This window comes from Sesamum indicum, linkage group LG11 (genome assembly GCF_000512975.1).
Source record: "Sesamum indicum cultivar Zhongzhi No. 13 linkage group LG11, S_indicum_v1.0, whole genome shotgun sequence".
Taxonomy (NCBI): Eukaryota; Viridiplantae; Streptophyta; class Magnoliopsida; order Lamiales; family Pedaliaceae; genus Sesamum; species Sesamum indicum.
The window spans coordinates 14,418,911-14,433,229 of NC_026155.1; the positions used below are offsets into that span (position 1 = coordinate 14,418,911).

Here is a 14,319-nt window from a genome sequence, read left to right on the forward strand (position 1 = left end):
AACTTGAGCGATTGAAATGTGTAAAGACCAAAAGTTTGAAAAAATCGTTAAAACCTGGCACTTATTCATAGTTTTATCGTTATCAATACTACATAAATATATAATAAGAGTAGAAAATGTTGATTTTGTAGTAGTTATGGATGGTGAATTTCTTAAACAACAAGCAAGTGACCAGCCCTCATCTGTCCTAATTAATGACAAACATAGTTTAGGATTCGGCGTTAACCAAACTTTTAACGAACATCACGACAGCAACCCACAAAAGTTTATTTTTAACATGTTTAATTGACTGTATCAGGGACACATTAATTAATTAATATTATTGTTGTATGAGTTCTTGATCCACTGATTAATGATGTCGTCTGACAATAATATTTATAATTAAGTGTGTACTAATTTTCGGAAATATATATAATCTAAGGGAAACATTTTAACTTTTTTTTTTTTTAAAAAAAATATTTCTTAAGTCTTTATCATAATTAGATCAATTACTTATACAGCTAGAGGAAGAAAATTACTTGGACTTTTAGAAGGAAATTTAACAATACCAAGATCATAGAAAATTCAATCATAATATACTGTTGGCGACATTTTGATAATCTTACAGTAATATTTCCCAGGCCAAGTCAAATAATTATAGCTGGGCAGAAATGAATCAAATCCCAATTTTCGCTTGAAAAATTAATATCATAGACAAAACCTGAGGGTGCAGCAGCTGGATTATATATAAGCTAATCCTAACATGCATGTCCAATGTTGAGTTTAACAGAAATATCAAATACTATGTAAGAAGAAACAGTCAAAAACACAGGTAGCGGACATCACAGAAAAATAAACGAAAGAAAGAAAAAAACACTCAGATTTTGGTTGGAAAGTAATGATTCTACGACTTTTAATATAACTTCGTTGATGGCCAACTCAAATCTGTTAGGTAACGAAGTTTCCACAAACACCTAATTTTCAAATGCCCTTACATGAATTCTTCATTATCTTATCAGCCAATGGAGTTTCAGAGTTTTCTTTCACGCAATCGTTTCAAGTTTTTCTATTTTTTGGTTTTCAACTCCATCATCGACACTCTATTAATTATATTATATCATGAAACCAAATTCGAACAAATCAAATAAAGTAATAATTCTATGTAGTAATTAGAAAAAAACACAGCATCGGTTGCCGTCTTTCTCAATTCTTTAATTTGTCCTATAAATACACATACTTCTCAACTTCATTTCTGTATAATAAATCTCTCAAGTACTACTTTGTACTCATGTGCTTGACAATTTAATTTCTTCCATATTATCAATATATATATATATATATAGCAGTGATCAATGGCGGCACGCCCTCGGCTCTTTCTTGCATTCGCCTTCGCTCTTTTGGCTACTTCATCATTTGCTTCAGCTGCCATCGTTGAGCATTCGTTTCATGTAATTATTTCGATGATCTTGGATATATATATATATTTCATTTTTATTCAAAAACTTTCGACCTCGACAAAATGAAAAAGAAAAAAATTCACATACGTATATAATGCACTTGAATAATGCATGCTCACATATTATATTAATTATTAATTTCTTGTGAAATTAACATGAAATTCCATTCTAGTTTCACATAAATTAATCTCCTGCAGTACTTATATATGTAATTAATTAGTGAAATATGGAGGGGATGCTGATTTTTCACAATATTACATACGCACAGGTGAAAAATCTGACAGTGAATCGGCTATGCAGAAATCAAGTTATCACTGCAGTGAACGGCAGTCTTCCGGGGCCAACGCTTCGAGTAAAAGAGGGTGACACCCTTGTCGTCCACGTTTTTAACAAGTCGCCTTACAACCTGACTATTCATTGGTACGTACGTACCTACCTCATGCAAATTAATTAATTTAGATCATCACTAAATCAATGAACGATGTTGATGTGATTGCAGGCATGGAATTTTGCAACTATTCAGCGGGTGGGCTGATGGGCCGGAGTATGTGACCCAGTGCCCGATCCGGCCCGGACAGAGTTACTCCTACAGATTTAACGTAACCAGGCAAGAGGGGACTCTTTGGTGGCATGCACACTCTCAATGGCTCCGGGCCACGGTTTATGGAGCCCTAATTATCCGCCCCAGATCCGGTCGCTCATATCCGTTTCCAAAGCCACATAGGGAAGTCCCAATTCTCCTTGGTGAGTAATAAATACCATCATAATCTCACAAAGTTGTAACATTTTAAAAGGTTGATTTTTCATTTGATTGACAGGTTTGAAATCTATGTGATTATAACTACGACAAACCTAATAAAATAAAATTACAATGCTACGAGTTTTTATAATTTTTAAGATTTAGTCTCTAATATAAAAGTAAGTTTGGTATTGTAGGGGAGTGGTGGAATGATAATGTTGTCGATGTGGAGAATCAAGCGACTGCCACCGGAGCTCCACCTATTGACTCCAATGCTTTTACTATTAATGGCTGGCCCGGAGACCTCTACCCATGCTCATCAAGGCGTGAGTTGATATCATCACACACACAACTTCTAATTAACGTTTGATTTTTACATCTTCAACATGTTAATGTGTTCACGTAGAAACTTTCAGACATGTAATTTTCATTTGTACAGACACATATAGGTTACAAGTGGTGCACGGAAAGACATATCTTCTCCGCATAATCAACGCTGCACTCAATAACCAGCTATTTTTCAAAATAGCAAATCACGAAATGACAGTGGTAGGAGTCGACGCTTCTTATACAAACCCATACATCACCGACGTCGTTGTAGTTGCTCCGGGCCAGACCGTCGACGCCCTCTTGACAGCCGATCAAACGCCGGGGCGATACTACATGGCAGCAAATCCCTACGTTAGTTTAGCAGGTGTTGCAGCAGTCAACGGCACAACCACCGGCATCATAGTCTACGAAGGAACCACAGCATCCAGGCCCATAATGCCTGTCCTTCCGGCCTTCAATGACACCCCGACGGCCCACAAATTTTTCAGCAATATAACTGGGCTAGTTAGCAGCCCATTCTGGACAGGAGTCCCCCGTCAAATCGACGAACACATGTTCGTGACTGTGGGTGCCAACCTTGTTGCTTGTGATGCTCCAGGGAATGCCTCTTGTCAAGGCCCGTTTGGGCTAAAGCTTGCCGCCAGCATGAACAACGCATCTTTCCAACTACCCACCAAGTTGTCGATGCTTGAGGCGTTTTTCAGGAATGTTGATGGGATATACACCACTGATTTTCCCGACACTCCGCCACTGCAATTCGACTACACGAACGCGAGTAACAGCTTCAATCAGGCGCTCCTGATAACAACGAAATCCACCAAAGTGAAGAAAGTGAAGTTCAATGCGACGGTCCAAGTTGTGTTGCAGAATACTGCTTTACTTGGGGTGGAAAGTCACCCTATTCACCTGCACGGCTTCAATTTCCATGTCCTGGCTCAAGGTTTCGGCAACTACAATCCCGCAATTGTTGCTGAAAACTTCAACTTGGTGAATCCACAAGAGCGTAACACCATTGCTGTTCCCGTGGGAGGATGGGCCGTTATTAGATTCCGCGCAAACAACCCAGGTAAATATTCTCAAAATACAATTTATTACATCATTAAATAAATTCAAATATACAAATATGTGTGTAATTAAAAATACTTTAAATTTTCAGGTGTGTGGTTTATACATTGCCATTTGGACGTGCACTTGCCTTGGGGTTTAGCTACAGCTTTCGTTGTGGAAAATGGGCCGACGCCAGAAACAAGTCTCCCTCCACCTCCTCTAGATTTTCCCAAATGCTGATTATGTTGCGAAAAAATGTTAATTTATTCCATTGTTAGAGTTATCTATCTACCAATTGGTGGTTTATTAGTTGTAGCCTTGATTTTCTTTTTCTATTGTTATTTTTTAAATGTATCATAATAAAGTCGTCACACTGTAAGCATTTTCTTTTGGTCTTATTTGTTTAAATTTGATTTGTGAGGCAGTCAATCCTTCATAATTTTTTTATTTATATACATTAATTGAATACTTGATGAAAAGTGTTATGGCGTAAATGGGCTCTCATGATACAATATTTTTAGATTTATCAATAGTCCAGATATTAATATAAATCCCGTATATATCTATGAAACCAAATTATTTAGTTATTTAAAATATTTTTTTATTTGTTATAAAATTCAAATAATAAACATTAATATATGCAACTGCAATATATAATTAATAACTCGATCTCATCATTCTATCAATTTATTAATAGTATCTCCATGAGATTAAAGAATGATGAGTTTAGAACTGCATTCATAATTTTTTATTACATAAATTAATTAGAAAGATGCTGGAGCAGGAGCAGCATGAGGAGCAGCCACTGGACCAAGGGTGGCATCACCATTGCTCAAAATCGCCAACATGGCTCGATGATTCTCCTTTTGATCCTGGCATAGAGTTGGCAAAGACACTCCTACACAAATTATAACCCTTAATTAATTAATGATCAAACACATACTTTGACTAAACTTCAAGAAATTGGCAAGGAATACTTAACAAAATTATTAATTAATATTTTATATAATAATTAAAATTAATTACCTTCACCGGCAGCAAGGTTCACAAAGAGCTCGACAATGTTAGGGCAATTTTGGTAGCAAGCTGGGGAACAGAGACGGGCGGTGAACTCAGATGAAAGGAAGACGTCAGAGGATATCTCGGCAGATTCACGGTGAACACCACACGCATTCACGCACTGATCTGATTCAATGTATCCAGACAATCTCTCTACTACAACTTCTGATGTCTTACATGTACAATCAGTTTTTTCTTGTGCATTTTTGTGATGGTCCAACACACATCTCTTTCCAGATGATGCAACCGCAAAGGAACACAGATTTTTAGGTAAATTTTCACAGATCACTTCCGCTGTAGAAAATAAAAATTAAAAGAATATATCCAATTGTTATATTTACAAAGGACAGGTATAATAAACATATAAAAATATATATTCACAATACTGAAATTAATTTCATGAAGGGCATACCTAATGTTCCTTGAACGAAGAGAGAGCAAGCAAAGAAAAGAACGAATGCAAATTTCATTGAAGAAGCCATTCTTTCCTTTTGATGTGGGGCTTCTTTTTCTTTGCTTTTTTTTTTATTATTATTTTTATTTTGGAGATTTTCTAATACAGGCCCCGACGTACCTTATTGAAGTGCCAATAGGTTTGACGAGAACTTCTTTATATATTGTGATGGAGGGACAGAGAGAGAACTTTTATAACCTCACAAATTCGATAGGGAAAAAGAATATGAAATCTTCAAATTCTCTAAACCACAAAATTCACATATGTATGCCTTTAAAACAGGATCACCGATGAATATCAATATTGAAAATACTATAAACACGTGATACATATATCTATATATTTTATCTTCCTATTTATAAAAAATAAAGAAAAAAATTTAATTAAAAATGGATATAATTCTCCCAAATGTTAAGTATGTTAACAATAGTTCAACTATAATTGATGCGTGCAAAAATCATACCAGTTCAATCGAATGTGGACTTGTGCTTTGTGGCCAGGCTAAAATTTTCATAAGCTCGATGAGAGAAACCTGTAAAAAAATTGTTAGCGCTCTGATACTCAAATCAATATCAAATATTGATAAATAATACTAGAAAGGAAAAATATGAATGAATTGAGGTGGAATATGATGGAAAGATTGCAAATAGTAGTGTGAAAGTGCGAGAAAAATTGCTTGTGAGTGTACAAAAAACCATCTTGAATTTAAGGGGACTCGACCTGTTTTTTATAGCTAGGGCCTCCCAGTCTGGAGGGGATAAACCTGCTCCGGTGAGGGGTATGTAGGGCTACCAGTTAGCCTTGGTATCAGAGCCAGGTCGGCTTTTCCGACTGGTGCCCAGAGGATATTGGAAAGTGCATGTCCGCGAGAGGAAGGCTGCGAGATGGTGAGTAGGAGAAGTGAACCCCACACCATGGACATGGATAGTACTCATACCGACAACACTATATGTAACGTAGAACAGTTACTTCAAGTTGCTTCCACACTTTCTTTGCCTAGAATCACTTCAAGTAGTGTAGATAATCTCGTAGAATACTCTACTATTCCTGAAGTTGCTATTGTAGAAAGTACTGTACCCTCTGTTATTAGTCCTTATAATCTGTATCGAAAACGAGGATCCCTTCCTTAAGGGATTAAAGCTCTTGTAGCCTCCAAGAAGCGGATGAATTAGAAAGAACAAGTCCATTCCTCAATGATGGACCACTATTCTCTCCCTACATCAATGAAGGAATAGTATGTGACCCTTTCTATTCGACCAGACTACATCTCTGGTTGGAAGGTAGAAGGTTACATTTGCAAATTTCTGAAACTTCATTAGATGACACAGACATCGAATCACTCTACTGCGAACAAGATGAACAGACAGAAGATATAGTGCTGGTCATCCAGGATGTCTCGTCCGAAGAAGAAGATGAACATTCATCATTAGAGGAGGAAGATGATTTGCAGCCCTATCTTCCCATCTACATGATGCAAGCTAGCTCAATACTGGAAGTCAGCATTCTAGCCCCACAGGTGGAAATTCAAATCTTACAATTTCCATATGACAAACCTGTCAAGGCAATTGGCTTCATAGATACAGGTGCAACAAAGACAATGCTGAATCCTGAAGTGCAACCAAACGATGCTTGGCATACCCACTATGAACACTTCAAAGCAGCTGATGGCTAGAGATTCTCTACATCTCTCATTACGAAGAAGCCTATTGGAATTCGATTATTTCCAGAATGCATAGTATGGATGCATGTTATTGATAGCAAGCTCCATGGCCGCGACCTTCTTATAGGTTTCGACCTATATCATAAGGCCAAGAGACTTCAAGTTCTTCCTACGGGATTGAAGTACAAAAGATACTTCCAACCTTTCTCAACCATCCCGAGGATATTTGTCATTACAAATGCACAGGCACCTTATACTGATATTGCAAATCAACTCAAGCAATGCTGTGCAGACTCGCGTGCAGACTTCAAGCATCCACATCCACTATGGAAAAACCCAAAATTCTTCATTCAGCTAACTTTCAAGCTCCATGAAGATGTTAACCCGATCAAAGCTTCTAGTCCAGGAATGACCCCTGATGCATCTTGCCCGTGCAAGAGAAGAATGCAGTCAGCTTCTAGCACTTGGCCTGATTGAACCAACAAAGTCAAATTTGGCATGCCCTGCCTTCTATGTCAACAAAAAGGACAGAACAAATTCGAGAAAAAAAGAGGTTAATCATCGACTATAAAGCCCTTAATCACTTATTACTCGATGATAAGTTCCCTCTACCAAAGATACAGGGATTATTCTCACACCTTGCTAAAGCCCAGATATTTTCCAAATTCGACCTTAAGTCTGGCTTTTGGTAATTAGGCATTGACCCAAAAGCTCGATATAAGACGGTATTCTGCCTACCCAATACCCAGTACCAATGGATTGTTATGCCTTTTGGACTTAAAGTTGCACCCTCACTTTTCCAAAAAGCTATGATAAAAATATTTGAGCGCATCTTGCATACTACCCTGGTCTATATTGATGATATCTTACTATATACCCAAGACCAGCCAGCCCATGAAAAACTCTTTCAGTAGTTCTACGAAATGGTCCAAGCCCATGGAATCATGTTATCCGACAAGAAAAGCTTTATTGGGCTACCCAACATAAATTTTCTAGGAATGAAGTTCGTTGATGGAAAATACCAGCCCAGTCCACACATTACACAAGAACTTCTTAAATTTCTAGATGAGAATCTATCCATGAAGGAGATCCATCAATTCCTTGGTATAGTTAATTATATCAAGGACTTCATCCCTGAATACTCTCGGTATACAAGCCAGCTATCCGAGCTGCTCAAGAAAGAACCACCATCCTAGGGACAAGCTCAAACTATAAGGCCAATCAAGGGGACGTTACGCCTCTTGAGTTGCAAATTTCAGCTTTTCTAGTGTCTAGTGTAGACGATAGGATTTATTTTTTTAAGCCTATTATAGGGGGGAATGAGTTCAAGAAGCTTGGTTTAGTGACGTGTTGGAGTCCCCCTCAAGGCGAACCCCTTGCTCTAGCATCGTTGATCATTTTATACGCACTTTTCAGTTCAATGCAATCTGGTTTTCTGAATTCGCGTGTGCAATTTACGGACCTCTCCCATTAAAGATACCTATCATAGGCCACAGGATCTTACAAATGGATGCCAACAATGAGTTTTGGGGAGCTACACTCATTGAAGAAGAAGACGGGAAGATTCACTTTTGTGGATATGCCAGTGGTCAGTTTAAAGAGTCTGAAAAACATTACCATGCAGTCTACAAGGAGATATTAGCCATCAAGTGTGGAATCAAAAAATTCGAGTTCTATATAGTTGGGCACCACTTCACCATACATATGGGCATCACCTCATTCCCAAAGATTATGGATTTAAATAACAAGGGAATTTCAGAGCCACAACTGCTCAAATTGAAACACTGGTTTGCCAAATACCAGTTTACAGTGAAACACATCAAAGAAGAAACCAATCTAATCCTTAACTTTCTATCAAGACCGTCATGTATACACTTCCTTTTAAAATTTTTCTTTTTAATGAATTGAAGGACCAACAAATAATTCAATCAAGTTTTTATATCTCAATGGTTAATGTTACTCTCTTTGATATACCCATTTTATAAGCAATGATATTCAATCATTTTACGAATTATTTTCAAAAGATAAGTGGTAAGTAAATTCAGATTAAATTATTTGCTGATCATGATAATTCTTGTGTACAAGATATCTTGAGTAGCAAATTGTATTATATCACTCATATACCCCTTCTACTATCTAAAATTAACAATACACTCCTGTAGTATACGCGTATTCGAAAATAATTAAGGACAGAAATCTTATTTCAATAGTTTCATTAATTTGATTTTTTAATATCTTGTTACTGATAAGGGATGTAAATATTATAATTTTTTAAATAATAAAAAATATTTATATAATTAAATTTAATTTCAAGACGAGTCAATATAACTTACTCGATTATATATTATAGTATAATTTAAAACATGAAAAGAAAAAAAAAAGAAAATTTCGGTCCTAACAACTAACACAATTGTTTCCTTGTTCTACAAAAAGGTAAATCTACACAAATACACATGGCCAAAGAAACAATGCTGCTCAAATCAAATTTGATCATTTACGATCAGTCATATAAAATAATATTCTTTTATTTATTGCAAATATTACATAATAAACGTAATACATCACTATCATCAATTCCGACTAACATTTGTATCTGTTAATAGTATCTCTATAAATGTTGAAGAATGCGGAGTTGAAAATGCATATACGATGATTACATAAATTAAAAAGATGTAGGAGTAGGAGCGGCAAGAGGAGCAGCAACAGGACCACGGGCACCATCATTGCTCAAAATCGTCAACATGGCTCGATGATTCTCCTTTTGATTCTGACAGAGAATTGGCAATGATACTCCTGCATAATTTATAACACTTATTTAATCAATGATCGAATATATATTTTGATTAAGTTTCAAGAAAGTCACAGTCAAGGAATAATCGACACAATTAGTAATTAACATTTAAATGAAATAATTAAAATTACTTACCTTCTCCAGCAGCCAGATTCAAATAGAGGTCGACAATATTAGGGCAATTCTGGAAGCAAGCAGGGGAACAGAGATGGGCGGTGAACTCCGATGAGATAAAGACATCGGAGGATAGTCCAATGAATTCACGGTGGAGACCGCACCCATTCACACATTGATCTGTCTCGAGGTATCCTGACAATCTCTCCACTACAACCTCTGATGTCTTACACGTAAAACCAATTTCTCCTCGTGCATTCTTGGTTTTTTCCAACACACACCTCTTTCCAGATGATGCAATCGCAAAGGCACACAAATTCATTGGCAAATTTTCACATATCACTTCCGCTGTACAAAGAAAAAATTAAAGAAAAACATACAATCATAATTTTTACAAATAATAATAGCATATATATATGTATCCATAAAATTGATACAAAATTATTAATTTAAAATATTTAAATTCTGCATGAAAGGCCCACCTAGTGTTCCTTGAATGAAGAGAGAGCATGCAAAGAAGAAGAGAAGCAGTGAAAATTTGGTTGAAGAAGCCATTATTTTCTTTAAATGTAGGTTTCTTTTTTTTTATTTTTTATTTTTCTTATTGGAGAACCAATCTACCTTGTGAAAGTAATGTTAAATGGGACAATTTCTTTATATACAGTGATGAATAGAGATCAAGAAATTAAGTAACAATTTTTTTTATAACCTTACAAATTTAATTGGTAGCAATTAAATTGAGGTGCGCGTCTTACGTAAATGCAACCAATTATTTTCTAGAAATAGAAACAGCAACAGACCTCCCGCATAAAAAGCGTAAATGATTGATAAATATGACCAATATATATTGGATGTGTATCTATTATACATATTAACTTATTACTTCAACTTATGAAAAATTCTTTTTAGTTAGAAAACAATTAATTTGATGATAATTTAATATACAAAATACTGAATATATTGAAAATAATATAATTATTCAAGACATGAGGAACAATTTTGTCCAATCAAAATATAAGTGTTACATTTACTAGTTTCGATGGGTAAATGCCACATTAAAAATAATTTAAAGAAATTAAATGTATTTAGTCTTTTTCTTTATTATTATTATTATAATGGGACGGAGAAGTTGAATTTGAACGTAGTATATGTCTTTTACACGAAGAAGAGCCCAATCAATTTTTAATGGCAAAACTTTGAGGAGGGGTGATGTAATGAAATGAAATTCCGTTGGTCAAATTGCGTGTCCATACCAAACTTTGGATTGGAAGATAAATAAAATAATTTAAAGTGGAATTGTAACAAACTCGTCTTACTTATTATTACTTTTCTGCATTAAAAGTGACAGAATACTAAATAATAATTTTAAAAATTATCACTAAAAATATATATTGAATTATAATGATTTTGATCTTGTATAATTATTAGTCACGAAAGTTGTGCATAAAGTTTTCACAAAAATAATTAGTTACATATCTATAATGACAACTCAGTAACGATAAATTTAGTGACAATCAGTAAAAATGTCATCTATATACTTTATGCATATATTTTTTCACTAATTCTTGCTAATGATATTTTCACAATATAATTATGATAATTAAAATTAGGAATAATTACACTTCCCTCCCCTAAGATTTCGTGTAATTGTACATAGAACTTCTGTAGTTTGAGAAATCACATCTACCATCCCTGAGATTTGCTTCTGTCTAACAAATAAGTCATTCCGTTAATCAAAATTCATCGAACTTCCTTATATTAACAAAAAAATTGAAAATAATCTATATTTACCCCCTGATTGACTTATTATTAATTTATTGCAGATCAAATAAATCTTTTTATGATTAAATTACCCTCATATGTCTTCACGTGTTAATGCATGCGAGGAGGTATATCTTCACCGTTATAAGGGTAGTTTAGTTAGAAAAAAAATTATTTGAACTGCTATAAGTGAGTAATAAGTTAATATCAGCAAATTCAGTTAATTTTGACTAACGGAGTGACTTATTTATTAAATGGAAGCAAACTATCAAGGGATTACGTGTAATTAAACCAAATTTCAAGGGAGAAAAGTGTCATTATCCCTTAAAATTATAAAACAGACTAAATTATACTAAATAGATAGTCAGATGAATAAATCAATATTATATTTTCGTTTTTGTATTTAGTAACTAGTCATTGTCCCTGCACGCATATAATAAATATTTTTTTATATTTTAAAATATATTATAATTAAGAGTAAAATATATAAACAAGGACATTACATTAACAAAAAGAAAGAAAGAAAAAAATGATCGATTAATGTACATTTTGAAAATTTGAATATATTAGTTATTTTGTCATAAAAAATATTTCTTATATAATAAAAAATTGATGTGGTGGTATTATTAACCGCAGTTTATGGAATGTAATATTTCTACGACATTAATAATAACAATAATAAAATTGGAAAATCTAAGGTTGAAGAACGAGTTGGTCAAGACAACGTCGAGAAGACGGCAGAAGCTTCCAATTGTCGAAGCTTCAAACGTCCATACACCTAAACACGGCTTTACATATGTGATTAGTACTCAGTCGTCACCAGAATTAAAAGGAAACCACCTTCGAAACTGACGCGCGGGCCCCCACCTAAATTTAGATAATTAATAGTCTCAAATTCTGCGGAGGTTAACTGTTACGTCCAGTCAACCTCCCTCTCTCTCTCTCTCTCTCTCTCTCTCTCTCTCTCTCCAAGCTCTCTCTCTCTCTCTCTCTCTCTCTCTCTCTCTCTCTCTCTCTCTCTCTCTCTCTTATATAAATGGAAGTTCCCACTCAACATTTTCATCAAACCATTTGCTAATTCACTCAGCAATCGGTTTGTCCACCGGAGCATCTAAAGAACCGGCAAAAAACAAAGAAAAAATAACCATCAAAAGGGAGAAAATGGCTTTTTCAATGAAATTATCATTGGTTCTCTTCTTTACTTGTTCCCTCTTTGTTCAGGGGACATTCGGTATGTTCTTCATGCATGCAATTTTTAAGATTTTTTGACATTTAAAAAAAAAAATTATTACATCATAGTTAATCTTTTGTTCATTTTGTATTGTACAGCGGAAGTGCTCTGCGAGAAGTTGCCATCGAACCTGTGTGCCTTCGCCATTGCTTCGTCGGGGAAGAGGTGTATACTTGAGACCTACAGAAACGAACAAGGAGATGTCGACTTCATATGTAAAACAACAGAGGTTGTGGTGGAGAGGATGGCTGGACACATAGAGTCCGACCAGTGCATAAATGCATGCGGCGTTGAGCGTGAATTCATTGGAATATCCACCGACTCTTTTCTCTCATCAGAGTTCACCGCCCATCTCTGTTCCTCCGCCTGCTACCATAATTGTCCCAATGTTATTGACCTTTTCTTCAACCTTGCTGCTGGTGAAGGTAATACCTTAATATATTATTGAATTTCATTCTTGTTTATTTAGAATTTATAATCTAAGGATCATTAATTAATTATTATAAATTGTGTAGGAGTGTCTTTGCCAGCTCTATGTGAGCAACAAAAAGAGAATCACCGTGCCATGTTGACCCTTTTGAGCAGCGACGGTGGCGTCGCCCCCGGTCCAGTGGCTGCTCCACTTGCCGCGCCTATCCACTATTGAGTCCTCGTCGTGCCGCCCATAATGCCACAGCTACTGCCCATGCAGCTCCTACTCCAGTCGCTGCGGCTTTCGCCCCCAACATCCGAGTAATTTATGCAATTAGGGACTCTATACGTAATTCTTTGAACTCATAATTCGTTGAATTCCTGTAGAGATTTGATTTATGATTGTATAGAAGGGGAAGGGTGGTTTTAGTAGTTGTAGATCAGATTTTGATTCAATATATTTCTTCAATCATTAATTATACTATATCATATATATATATACATATATAATAAAATGTCTGAATGTTCTAATTTTCCATTGGTGTAATTAGTTCTAGTTTTATAATTAGAATTTGGTGTGGACTTTCTTGTCAAATGAATGATCACGTCTCACATTAGCAAATACCATAAGCATCCTAACTATTTTTTGTCCAAACTCAACAGATATTTCTTAAATAATACAGAAACAATTATAATAAGAAAATATAAATCGAGTTAGATATTCTTCAAGGATATGTATGATAATGGGTTATGGTTCAACATTTGATACCTATGTGTTGGATTCAAATTTCATTAAACACTGTGTGTGATCAGCAAACGAGTTAGCGTTCAAAGAAAATTGTTATTTTAATCCAAAATGCATTTATTTCTTTGTTCATTTCATATATACATGCAGTCTTATATATTATGATTCAATATTTTCCATCTAAATCATGATTCAATATATACATGCAGTCTTACTGCATATTTAGATGGGAGTTTTGATTATTCGGTGATGGTGGTTTGTCTTTTGATTCTTCTTGTCTTATGATTGTTCGTGATTGAGAGATTCTCTCTTTTACTTTGTGATTTGTGGCTTTGTATTTAGATTGTTTGTGTTTTTGTGCTTTTTGGTTATAGTGATGCAGATATCCCATATGAAGCTGAAGTTCTTGTTCAGATTCATACAGAAATTTGAAGGAATTGTGTTATATCGTATGGATCTGTTTGAATTTTCACATGTCTGTTTGTAGTTAACAATGAAGGATAATTTTTTAAACCCAGTCAAATGCTTGGGCTGGAAAAAG

The 14,319-nt window shown here is 35.0% G+C and overlaps 4 protein-coding genes across 4 annotated transcripts; 2 read left to right on the forward strand and 2 right to left on the reverse strand.

The window, feature by feature from the left end:
* LOC105174721 (laccase-7) lies at positions 1,240 to 4,023 on the forward strand. Its single transcript, XM_011096909.2, has 6 exons — positions 1,240 to 1,427; positions 1,705 to 1,856; positions 1,936 to 2,180; positions 2,373 to 2,501; positions 2,615 to 3,571; positions 3,662 to 4,023. Exons 1-6 carry the CDS (start codon positions 1,332 to 1,334, stop codon positions 3,790 to 3,792), a joined length of 1,710 nt encoding a protein of 569 aa, XP_011095211.1. The 5' UTR covers positions 1,240 to 1,331; the 3' UTR covers positions 3,793 to 4,023.
* On the reverse strand, positions 4,205 to 5,190 carry LOC105174516. Its single transcript, XM_011096645.2, has 3 exons — positions 5,024 to 5,190; positions 4,579 to 4,905; positions 4,205 to 4,450 (listed from the first exon to the last, which is right to left on the reverse strand). Exons 1-3 carry the CDS (start codon positions 5,091 to 5,093, stop codon positions 4,317 to 4,319), a joined length of 531 nt encoding a protein of 176 aa, XP_011094947.1. The 5' UTR covers positions 5,094 to 5,190; the 3' UTR covers positions 4,205 to 4,316.
* Positions 9,233 to 10,230, reverse strand: LOC105174517. The gene is made up of 3 exons (XM_011096646.2): positions 10,113 to 10,230; positions 9,652 to 9,978; positions 9,233 to 9,518 (listed from the first exon to the last, which is right to left on the reverse strand). Exons 1-3 carry the CDS (start codon positions 10,183 to 10,185, stop codon positions 9,388 to 9,390), a joined length of 531 nt encoding a protein of 176 aa, XP_011094948.1. The 5' UTR covers positions 10,186 to 10,230; the 3' UTR covers positions 9,233 to 9,387.
* Positions 12,446 to 13,569, forward strand: LOC105174518. The gene is made up of 3 exons (XM_011096647.2): positions 12,446 to 12,622; positions 12,721 to 13,047; positions 13,138 to 13,569. Exons 1-3 carry the CDS (start codon positions 12,553 to 12,555, stop codon positions 13,266 to 13,268), a joined length of 528 nt encoding a protein of 175 aa, XP_011094949.1. The 5' UTR covers positions 12,446 to 12,552; the 3' UTR covers positions 13,269 to 13,569.

Bases quoted from the DNA above. Each gene is read 5' to 3' on its own strand.
- LOC105174721 (XM_011096909.2), top strand. From the start codon at position 1,332: ATGGCGGCACGCCCTCGGCTCTTTCTTGCATTCGCCTTCGCTCTTTTG. The intron at 1,428-1,704 runs GTAATTATTTCG...ACATACGCACAG, and splicing joins TCGTTGAGCATTCGTTTCAT to GTGAAAAATCTGACAGTGAA. The intron at 1,857-1,935 runs GTACGTACGTAC...ATGTGATTGCAG, and splicing joins TACAACCTGACTATTCATTG to GCATGGAATTTTGCAACTAT.
- LOC105174516 (XM_011096645.2), bottom strand. From the start codon at position 5,093: ATGGCTTCTTCAATGAAATTTGCATTCGTTCTTTTCTTTGCTTGCTCT. The intron at 4,906-5,023 runs GTATGCCCTTCA...TATTTTCTACAG, and splicing joins CTTCGTTCAAGGAACATTAG to CGGAAGTGATCTGTGAAAAT. The intron at 4,451-4,578 runs GTAATTAATTTT...TAATTTGTGTAG, and splicing joins GAACCTTGCTGCCGGTGAAG to GAGTGTCTTTGCCAACTCTA.
- LOC105174517 (XM_011096646.2), bottom strand. From the start codon at position 10,185: ATGGCTTCTTCAACCAAATTTTCACTGCTTCTCTTCTTCTTTGCATGC. The intron at 9,979-10,112 runs GTGGGCCTTTCA...TTCTTTGTACAG, and splicing joins CTTCATTCAAGGAACACTAG to CGGAAGTGATATGTGAAAAT. The intron at 9,519-9,651 runs GTAAGTAATTTT...TAAATTATGCAG, and splicing joins GAATCTGGCTGCTGGAGAAG to GAGTATCATTGCCAATTCTC.
- LOC105174518 (XM_011096647.2), top strand. From the start codon at position 12,553: ATGGCTTTTTCAATGAAATTATCATTGGTTCTCTTCTTTACTTGTTCC. The intron at 12,623-12,720 runs GTATGTTCTTCA...TGTATTGTACAG, and splicing joins CTTTGTTCAGGGGACATTCG to CGGAAGTGCTCTGCGAGAAG. The intron at 13,048-13,137 runs GTAATACCTTAA...TAAATTGTGTAG, and splicing joins CAACCTTGCTGCTGGTGAAG to GAGTGTCTTTGCCAGCTCTA.